Source organism: Fukomys damarensis, unplaced genomic scaffold (genome assembly GCF_012274545.1).
Source record: "Fukomys damarensis isolate Sample0158 unplaced genomic scaffold, DMR_v1.0_HiC HiC_scaffold_7, whole genome shotgun sequence".
Classification (NCBI taxonomy): Eukaryota; Metazoa; Chordata; class Mammalia; order Rodentia; family Bathyergidae; genus Fukomys; species Fukomys damarensis.
In genome coordinates this window covers 38,486,783-38,497,715 of record NW_022900919.1, presented here as the reverse complement: position 1 = coordinate 38,497,715, position 10,933 = coordinate 38,486,783, and the positions used below count along the sequence as shown (strand labels likewise).

At 37.1% G+C, this 10,933-nt stretch overlaps 1 protein-coding gene across 1 annotated transcript in view; it reads right to left on the bottom strand.

Moving 5' to 3' along the window:
- Positions 1-10,387, bottom strand: part of Tmx4 (thioredoxin related transmembrane protein 4) — a 50,663-nt gene extending 40,276 nt beyond the window's left edge. Inside the window, exons 1-2 of the mRNA XM_010638010.2 lie at positions 10,352-10,387; positions 92-259 (exon numbers count right to left, since the gene is read on the bottom strand). Of these exons, the coding sequence (XP_010636312.1) occupies positions 92-259; positions 10,352-10,387 (204 nt within the window). The remainder of the gene's footprint in view (positions 1-91; positions 260-10,351) is intronic.
- Positions 10,388-10,933: the final 546 nt, after the last annotated feature.

The following is a 10,933-nucleotide window of genomic DNA, read 5'->3' as shown; positions in this document are numbered from 1 at the left end:
GGGGTGTCGGTTGCCACGGCAACGGCCGCCCTTTCTACTGACAGCCAAACTGAAAATAAACAGATGAGCCAATGTTTAAATTAAAGCGTACGCTGCGGGCTCTCAGGCCGTGAAGAGGGATAGGTTTTGAAGCGTGTCCCTTTTGCCAAAGAGAAGAAATGTGGCTCGTAATTTTTAAATCCATCCCCTCTTCAGTGGTGTCAAAAATGACTCCGTAGACGGAGAGTAAGTGAAAAATGGAGAGTCCTGGTGAGCTCCTCTGAAAGAGAAGAGAAAGATGTCGATGCGCTCCTGATGTGTACCTCAAAGAAAGCGTCGCCACCTAATCGGTCATAATGATTGTTACTTTCTTACAAAAATAATGTTACAGAAATTTTAAAACACGAGATAGGTAAAAAATGAGGCAATAAATAATATTACCAATTGGAATAAAATGGACCTCCTGCTTCTTTAGCTAGAGTTTTGTCCGATCTAAAATGAAAGTAGCCTTAAATGGTTTCCACATCTCTTTCCACGTGAATATTAGATGAATCTGTACCGTGGGTCCACTGCACCTTGAATGTACTGAAAACTGGTTACAATTAGAAGACAGTGGGTGAGCTTTTTCAACGTGTGCTTTATAAACATTTATTTCATGCGCGGAGCTTAAAACTCAATTGTGTGGTTATATATCCTGAAAAATACGTAGTTTCTGGCCTGTGTTTAAAACAGACAGCTTTACAACTGAGAATACTAAGGACATATGAGATCAATCTCCGATTGGTAAGATAGTTAATTTTGCTTTGACAGATCTTGTTTGAATTAGCTTTTAATTAGTATTTGATAAAACTATGCAGACCTAGCTCTTACCGTCAAAATATAACACAAGAATTTACAAACTATTGGAATTTAGAAAAAATGTCACTGAATGTCATTAAGACTATTATGGCTTTACATCAACGCTACAAAGTCAATGGAGAACACTTTACTGTGTTTATAAAAGAAATCACAAACAGGAAATCTATCATTCTTTTGAATGCAGCTTTTTTGTATAGGGTATGTGATGAGTAAAATAGCATCTGCTATTAGTAATTTACTACAAATTATGTTGAATATAATATCCATATTTTAGTCATTCTTGTTTATCATAAAATATTCATAGATGAAGCTGGGCGTGGTGGCACACGTCTGTAATCCCAGCCCTTGAGAGGCTGAGGCAAGGAGGATCACTGCGAGTTCAAAACCAGCCTGGTCTACAGGGATTTCCAGAGCAGTCTCAACTACATAGTGAGACCCTGTCTCAAAAAACCAAAAAAAAAAAAAAAAAAGAAAGAAAGAAAAGTTATTTATAGATGAAATAATGATGTTTAGAATTAGCTTTAAACTGCTCCAGAAATACAGTATGGCGAGTAGAAGGAAAATGGATGAAGTAAGAGTAATAATACAAGGGTGTGACAGTTGATTGATGTGTCAACTTGAGTAAATTACCCCCAACTAAATTTGCTCAGTATAGTTCTGAGTATGGAAGACCCACCCTAGGGAGGAGTAGTATCCCTAGAATGCTAGAAAAGGGAAATGAAGAAGGAAGGATTGCTTCTGTTACCTTCAGAGGAGCTCCAATCTTTGCTTTCACCCTGGATGTCCTCTCCTGGCTTTCAGCACAGACTCTATAGCCTCTAGCATGGACCTCCAGCTTTCCAGCAAATACCTGTCAGCCTTTTGGTGCTCACCATTCAGCCTCCGAGCCTCAGGCCTTCCCCTGGATCCTTTAATTCCCATGTGCAGACAGACCTTTTGCAGTCTTCCACACCTGATTCTGAGTGGCCATGGCAAGGCAATCTTTAATTTCGTGTATATTCATATATTTCGTTATATCTGCTTCTCTAGTAAACACTGATCCAAAGGGTCAGTGTAATTAAAGCTAAATTTGTTTTCCTATCATACCTACGTTTGTATGTGTTGCCACATTTCAAAATGAGGAAAAGAGAAAAAGCCTCTGAGACACAAAAACTCATCACCGAAGCATTTACTTTTTGTAACACAAATTGTGAGTTCAAGAATTGCCTTGAGGACTGGGGATTTAGCTCAGCGGTTTGGTGGCCTGCCTTGCAAGCACAAGGACCTGAGTTCAATCCCCGGTACCAAAAAAAAAAAAAAAAAAAAAAAAGAATTGCCTTGAGACAGAGGACAGAGGAAGATGATGGGAAACAATTCAGCAAACATGTATGAGAGACACTTTATGGTAGGAACAGGGAAAGGCACAGAACTGAGAAAAGGAGCAGTTATCACACCATGATGTCATCTTGGCCCTGACACTTTTGGGACATAATGATAGGGAAAACTCATAGCAAAAAACTTAGGATGTAAGATTCAAAGTCTCACTTCTACTCCATGGAGCGGAGTGTGAACAGCCGAAAAGGCCTCCATGATGCTGGGTCCTAAAACCCAGAGAGGCTCCCTGAGCTCCACGGAGGAACAAAAGGAACACACCAGGTTAGATGGTAAACAGACCTTTATTAGTCTGGCCAGAGGGCACTCCCAGAGCCAGGTAGCTCAGAGAGGGAACTGCTCAGGGGCTGAGGTCTTTTTTTTAGGGTTTTTCTAAACAAAAAAGTTCAAACATAGGTCAGGGCATTTACAGAACTACCAGAGGACAAGATTCCGAACACACTGCTTATCTTATGCAGGAAATGTTCTATGGTCACCTTTAGTCATACCATTTGTCCCTGGGCGGGCTGTTAACCAAGTTAGCAATTAGCATAGGAAGAAGCACAGTCTCTGGCCTATTAGCATGGAGTCACTTTAGCTCATTCAAGTCTTACGAGGAAATGTCACAATGTAAGATAAATTTGCCCTTAGCTCTGTTTAGTTCAGAATTAACCAGCACCTGAGACCTCTAGTCTCCCTAAAAAGTTTTGAAAATGAAAAGAATCATTGTTAGCTTTATTAGCCAAACATGCTCCCTTCCCCTTGGCTAGAATAGATAACTCTTAAAGGTAACCTCCCCTAACAAGAACTGCATCTGGGTTGAAATTCAAGTGTGTCACCACTATGTTTAGAATATCAGCAATGTGAACTGTGAAAATGCAATGTAACCAACTGAATGAGATCAAGGCTGTAAAACCCTATAAAAAGAAGGAGTTGTAACCCAGTGGGGAATCGATCAGTCCCCCTGGATGGAGTAAACTTTTATTTTACTTCCATTCTGCTGCCTGTGTGTCATTTGACTATTCCTTCTGTAACAATATGATCTGGGGCTAAAACTAGTTTCCACCAAGCATCTAGTTAAATGTAAGAAATGGTAGGACCTGCTCCAAAAGGTGGCAGTGAAGATGATGCAAGTATAATTCCACGTGCATGGCATGACTCCAAAAAAGTTATTCTTTGGAAGCAGCAATATCCCTTGAGGCTTCTAGAGAACTGTTTTCCCTAAAGCCATATTCACTTAGCATAACATAACAGTGTTCTATAATATCCAGCTTCAATTTCACCCACTTTCCCCTCCATCATTCCCACAGAGCCCTATGATCCAGTAGCACAAAGCAATTCCCATTCCCTAGGACAGTGAACTTTTACGCCTCTTCGCTTCTTCGTTCTGTTTATAATAGTTACCTAGTGAGTCATTATGCAGCCTCTATCATGTAGCTCATGTTGTACCTCCAATCGCCCATGCAGAGTGAGCTGCTGTGTCTTCTTTGGTCCAATAGCTCCTCTGTGTAACTCTACCACACCCCTTTCATATTTAACATAATTCATTTAGTGAACACCCTCTCTCCTCGGGTTCTCCAATCCTTAGTAGAAATTCTTCAAGGCTGAGGTCTTTACCTTATGTATCATTGTGTCTCCTAAATGAAAAATACCCACCAAATAGCAGTACTTAGGGTAGGCAGCTTCTGGCATGGTCTCCAAGATTCCCATCTAGTGATGCTCCCGACCTTGTGGAATTGTTTCCTCTTGACTGTGCTGTGGGCCCAGTGATATAGAATATGATAAAAGTGATGGAATATTCTATAGTAAGTTTACCAAAAACCTAGGATTTCCAGCTTGCTGGAAACTCCCCTCTTGGTGATGCACTTTGAGATTCTGTATGGAGAATTTCAAATGATAAGGAACTTAAGGAGGCCATGAGCCAACATTTTATGAAGATCTGAGGCCTCACTAGCAACTTGCCAAGAACTAAGTCTCGGGGAAGACAATGTGAATATCCTAGAAGTGGCTCTTTCTTTCTTTTTTAATTTCATTAAGTTTATTTGTACATTTTAGGTATACAATATGATGACATTTATTATTGGGAATTTATACCTTCACATAATGTATCTTATTTTTTCCCCATTCTCCTACCCTTCCCTGTACTCCCCTCCCTATTTACAAAGATTAGGGCTGGGGATTTAGCTCAGTGGTTCCACTGTCTTGTCTATTTACAAAGACTTTGTTTCCTGTATTTTCCTTTTCTCATATTTATTCGTTTCCCTTCTTTTCTTTTTCCTACTCCTCCTACTTCCCCTTCCCCTTTGCACCTTTTCTTCCTATTTCACATTATCGATTATACATTTTGATACTAATTTATACTTTCAAGTTTCTCACACCAGAGAAACTGTTTGGTATTTACACATGTGTGTCTTATTTATTTCTCTTGAGTATCACCTCAATGTGCATCCACTTAGCTATAAATGTCTCTTAATTTCTCATTCATTATGGCTGAGTAGTACTCCATTTTATACAAACAAGACAAAACAAAACACATTTTCTTTATCCAGTCTCCAGTTGATGGGCAGTTGGGCTGTTTCCAAGTTTTAGCTATTACAAACTGTGCCACTATAAACATGGGTGCACATATATCACTGTGGTATGATTGTTTTAATTTTTTTAGAAAATACCCAGCAGGGGAATAGCTGGGTCAAATGGGAACTCTAATCCTAGGTTTTGAAGTATCTCTGTTCTGATTTCCACAGTGGTTGCACCACCCTGCACTCCCACCAAAAGTGGAGAAGAGATCCTTTTTTTGGCCATAGCCCTACCAGCATTTGTTATTGATTGATAGCATTATAGCAGCCATTCTTCCTGGAGTGAGGTGGAATCTCAGTGTTGTTTTCATTTGCATCCCTGGAATGACCAGCAATGTTGAACATTTTTTTATATATTTATTTACTATTTCTTCATCTCTAAGAAATGTCTATTCATTTCAGATGCCCATTTTTGGATTGGGCCTTCAAATTTAGGAGGTTTGATTTTTTTTTTTAAATTGTTATATATTCTAGATAGTAGACCTTTTTCTGAGGAATATCTGGTAAAAAAATTTTTCCCAATTTGTGGGTTGTCTCTTCATGCTGTTGGTGGTTTCTCTTGCTGTGCAAAAGCTTTTTAATAAGATGAGATTTTACTGTTGATTCTTTGTGCTAGTTCACATGTGACTGAGTTTTTTTCATGAAATCTTTTCCTACATTATTGTCTTCAAGAGTTCTATCTAATCTCTCTTCCAGCTGGTTTAGTGTTTCTGTTTTAATATTTTGATCTTTAGTCCATTTTGATTTTGCTTTAATACATGATTAGAGATATAGGTCTAGTTTTAATCTTTGGCAAATTGAAACCCAATTTTTTCAGCACCAGTTATTAAAGAGGCTACCTTTTCTCCAATGAGAGTGTTTGGTTCCTTTTTTGAAGATGTGGTGGCTGGGTGTGTCTGGAGTTGTTTCTGTATCTTCTCATGTGTTTCACTGATCCTTGGGTCTATTTCTTTGCCAGTACCATGCTGTTTTTATCACAGTATCTTTGAAATATAGTTTCAAGTGGGGGATTTTGATACCCTACCTCATCTTTGAGGCCTAAAATTGCTTTTGTTATTGTAGGTCTCTTCTGACTCCAAATGAATTTTTGGATTGTTTTCTCAAGTTCTGTGAAGTATGCTGTTGGAATTTCAATTGGGATTGCACTGAATCTACATAGCAGTTTTGGAAGTATGGCCATTTTCACTATATTGGTTCTAGAAGTGGCTCTTTCTTGAGATGACTGAGCCTGATGTGTGACCCAAAGTGAGAAGATTTAATTTAGCTGTTTTCTCTATTCATAGAAACTGTGAGATAATCAGTGTTGTTGTTTTAAACCACAAAATTTTGGAGTAATTTTTTTACACATCATTTTAATATTGAAAGTATGGATTTATTACAGTTTCTAGAAGACTGGTATCTGGTCTGAGAGAAACAGTAGTTTTCCATGCTGGTCCTGTGAGGCAGCAAAGGCTATACAAAAATGTGGGTCCTGATAGGTAGATTGTTTTCTAGTTCTGTGAAGTATGCTGTTGGAATTTCAATTGGGATTGCACTGAATCTACATAGCAGTTTTGGAAGTATGGCCATTTTCACTATATTGGTTCTAGAAGTGGCTCTTTCTTGAGATGACTGAGCCTGATGTGTGACCCAAAGTGAGAAGATTTAATTTAGCTGTTTTCTCTATTCATAGAAACTGTGAGATAATCAGTGTTGTTGTTTTAAACCACAAAATTTTGGAGTAATTTTTTTACACATCATTTTAATATTGAAAGTATGGATTTATTACAGTTTCTAGAAGACTGGTATCTGGTCTGAGAGAAACAGTAGTTTTCCATGCTGGTCCTGTGAGGCAGCAAAGGCTATACAAAAATGTGGGTCCTGATAGGTAGGGAAATTTCTTGGACCTTGGTAAAGTGATACTGTAAGAGAGGGAGGAATGTAATAGATGTATATCCAATTCCTTCTCTTTCCCAGGCCATGAAGAAGTATACTTCTATATCCTTATGGAGTTAGGCACACCAGTGTGAATAGTTCTGGCCAATGGTATACAAGCAAAAAGGATATGTATGTCTTGTCTAGGTTTAATGAACCATCGAATCACTGGTCAAAGATGCTCTGGTGTTTCCTTCTTTTCCTGCCATAGAAATTATAAAGAAAATTTTATCTTCTAGGAGTCCACAAGACCACAGTAGTTTGAATTGCTGAGCTGCCTCATGGAGAACTGGTGCTCTGGATGGATGGTTCCCTGGACTCTCAGTGGACTTCACATGAGGACAATATAAATTTTAATGAAATACTATTCAGATTAGCCATTGCTGCATAATCAACCATCCCAAAGCTCATCTCTCATGTTTCAGGGATTTGATAGGCTAAAGGGAGCTTTCCTTTTTCTTTTCTTACATTGTGTTCCTTCATCTGATGACAGATACCTGGATGCTAAGGCAAGAGTTGAAGGTTATTGTACTCACGTGTGCCACTTGATGACTGGGGACTGATCAGGTATCTTTCTTATCTTTCAGGCTTCCCATGAGGCTAGCTTGGAGTTCCTCAAGCATGGTTCTACTTACTTTCTCCACAGCAAGAGTTCTCAGGATATAGAAGCTGCACTGCTTCTTAAAACCTCCATTGAGAAGTTTGAGAAACCAGGTGTGGTGTTGAATACATGTAATAATAGCACCTTGAGAGGCTCAGGCAAAAGGATTGCAAGTTCAGTTACAGCTTAAACAAATCAGTAATTTAGAGAGACCTTGTCTCAGAACAAAAGGTTTTAGAAAAGAGCAGGGGGAGTAGGTTTGATCCCTATTACTAGAAAAAAAGAAGTCTTGGTGTGTTACTCCTGTCTCTGGTCATACAAGGACAAAAGCTAGCCTAGACTAGCAAGGAGCAGGACTAATGAAGGCCCTCTTTCATCTAACAAAAAGCCACTGAAATTTGGAATTGTCACTGAAGCATCACCTAGCCTGTTCTGACTGATCTACCATCTTCTTCTGATGGCTTAGTCAGTAATAGCTTGGGTATCTGGGGGAGGAACAAGGGTGAAATTTCCACAGAAGAGAATAGAAACTACCACTTCCCTTTCATCTTTTGCAATTAGTCTCTGAGATGCTTGTTTTGGCAAGAGGAACAGGAGAGAATTGTTCTCAAGCCCTTGGGCAACCAAATAGTTTAACATTGGTATTTAAGTACTCATAGGACTTCACAGAATTTTCATTAACAGTGTTCAAAAAGATTCAAAATAATATGGTAAAACTTATGTAAGGAAGGAAGTATCAGAGCAGACCTATTGTATTCTTGAAATGTACTCCCTTGAACAAAGTATGTAAGGAAACAATTTTCAAGAGAGATAAAATTTTATATCCTGATGGTAGAAACTTTTAATCCATATACCATCCAAAGACTTTGATATAATTGTCAATTTAAAACTTAATGTTAAGAGGCTAGTGAAGGAGAGATAAGATTACATTCAGATAACAAAAACTTTATAATTGTATAGAAACAATAATAATATATAACAATTTCCCTGTTGAGGATTGTGAAACTGGTATGGAAATATTAAATAAGTTAAGCAATGCTGTAAAATTAGCCTACAAAGTAATAATAGTAAAGGAATTTAATTACACAAACAGATTTGCTAAATGCCTTATAGGAACAAGAGGTAGAAGGAAGAATTTAAACAGGGCACAGTAATATGTCCTAGAACAAATGGTAGAAGAAGCCATAACGGATGGAAATGAGATGAAGTGGACCGTGAGTAATTACTAGAAACAAATCCAGAAGGAGCCTTGTAGGTCTTTGAGAAATAACACTAGGACCATGTCTTGATGAAAGAAAACTGACTAATTTTTTAAGAAGTAAAAAGTAAGCCCAGGGAAGCAGCAGCTGCATATAAGTGATATGTATACAAATCATTTCCTTTTCTTTACACCAGTAGGAAGTAATTTTAAAATGTAACATAGGCAAAGATTCCATCCAATAGAAAAAAAATATTATTTAAAAATTTATAAAGACGTAAAAGATATAGGATAAAACATATAGAACCTTGTTTGGCATCGAGATCAATTCTCCCATTATAAGTCTAATGCAATGCTGTCTGAAATTTAATGAAGATCTTTTTCATTTCTAAAACTGTATCAAAGTTGAATGCTATAACTAGCCAATAAGATTTTTGACAAGGAGCACTGTTGTAGGTCTTGGTTCTCTCACGCATCAAAATCTACTATAGAATTGAAATAAAACAGTGAGTGCTACAAAAAAAGCAAATAGAGAAATAGATCAGTATAAACACCTATGAAAACACACATACACACACACAAATAAATAAATACACCTATATCTTTTTTTTTTTTTTTTTTGGTACCAGGGATTGAACTCAGGACCTTGTGCTTTCAAGGAAGGTAGCAGAACCACTGAGCTAAATCCCCCACCCTACACATATTTCGTCTATACCTTTAAATAATTTGCCGGATTCACTGAAAAATAAAATTCTAGTCCACTGATGACAAATTAAAATGCTCTTGAAAAAATTTTGGAGACTAATTTTATGTTCATCTAAAGAGCAAAGTCTCCTCAATTACACATGAAATAATGAAGCCATAAAAAGATTCTAGAAATGTCACACAATGAAAAAATAAATAAAGCTAAACTTGGTGAAATGGACTGAAATATATAAAGGTTTGGTTTAACAACTTTAAAATAAGCTTATCTAATTCTTTTGTTGCTTTTTGATACAGAGTCTCACTGTATAGTTCAGGGTGGCCTTGAACTCACTATGTAACCCAGGCTGACCTCAAACTCACATCAATCCTCTTGCCTCCTAAGGGCTGGTGTTACAAGCATATGCCACCACACCTGGCCCAGCTAACTTTTTTTTTTTTGGGGGGGTCATTTTTAATTTTATTTGTTCAATTTGAATTTACATAATGATCACATTCATATAGGAAATTTGTAACTTTATATGATGTATCTTGATTATTTTCCAATTCCCCTCCCCTCCTTTCAATTCTTCTTCCCCTTCCTTAATTACAAAAGCCCTTTTTCCATTTTTTCTTTTCTCATTTTTTCTTTTTCCTTCCTTCCTCCACCACCCCTCTCCAGTTCCCCCTTTCTTTTGAACATTTTTTTTCTTACTTCACATTTTCTATCATACATTTTAGTTCCTATTTACATTTTCATTTTCTTACACCAGAGATACAATGCGATAAAGATGCTTTTTTTCTTACCAAAGAACCAGAAATTATAGGCTAGTTTTAAGAGGTTTGCTTTACTTTATTGATTTCATTTTATGTCATGCAAAAATAGAGACTTTTCATCAAATCATTTAAGGTGATTAAAAAATCCCCCTCTGTAAACTAGTGGCCTCAGAAACTCTCACTGGGCAAGGAATAGGAGTAACCTCAAACCCTAGATTTGGAAGAACAGCCGAAATTGCTCTCGGGAAAAAATATTCAAATACCCTTCAACTTTTTACTTTTGTTAGAAGATGGTAGGTTCATGTCAAACCATCTTAGCTGTTGTGCAAGATTAACATCTTCTTTCGTGTTCATAGAGATTTTCATCAGGAAATACTGTACCAGTAGTTCTCAACAGAGGGTAGGCGATAACCTTACCTCTGCCAGGGGACCTTTGGTTATGTCTGGAACCATTCTGACTGTCAGAATTTGAGGGGTATAAGAATATTATGGCTATCTAATGGGAAGAGGCCAAGAACACTAATAAATATTCTTATATATTTACCTACAATTTTGTAGAAACTTGCTAATGTAAAATCACAGTGTATTTTTCCTATCATCCTCTAAAAGAAATCCATTTTGCCTTTGATTTTTAGGGCTTTACACTCCTTAAAATTTTTTATATAGTGTAGGGTGGGAATTCAATAATTTTTTTTCACAGAGGTCTCAGTTGTCTGAGAAACATATAAGAAATTATCTTCATTTTCCCTAGTTGTCCTGCTGTACTACCGAGTCCATCATGTGTGATTTTAGAGTTTTCTATTTTGTTTCATTAGACTATTTTTCTTCTCTGTATTTATCCCATACTGTTTTAATTAGTACATTTTACAGTATTTTGAAATCTGTGAAAGAAAAAAGTCCCCCTTTGTTTATCTATTTAATGAATTTCTTAGGTATTCTTGTTTCTCTATTTTTCCATACATATTCTAGAATTGTCTGATATCAGCCAATCCTAAAAAC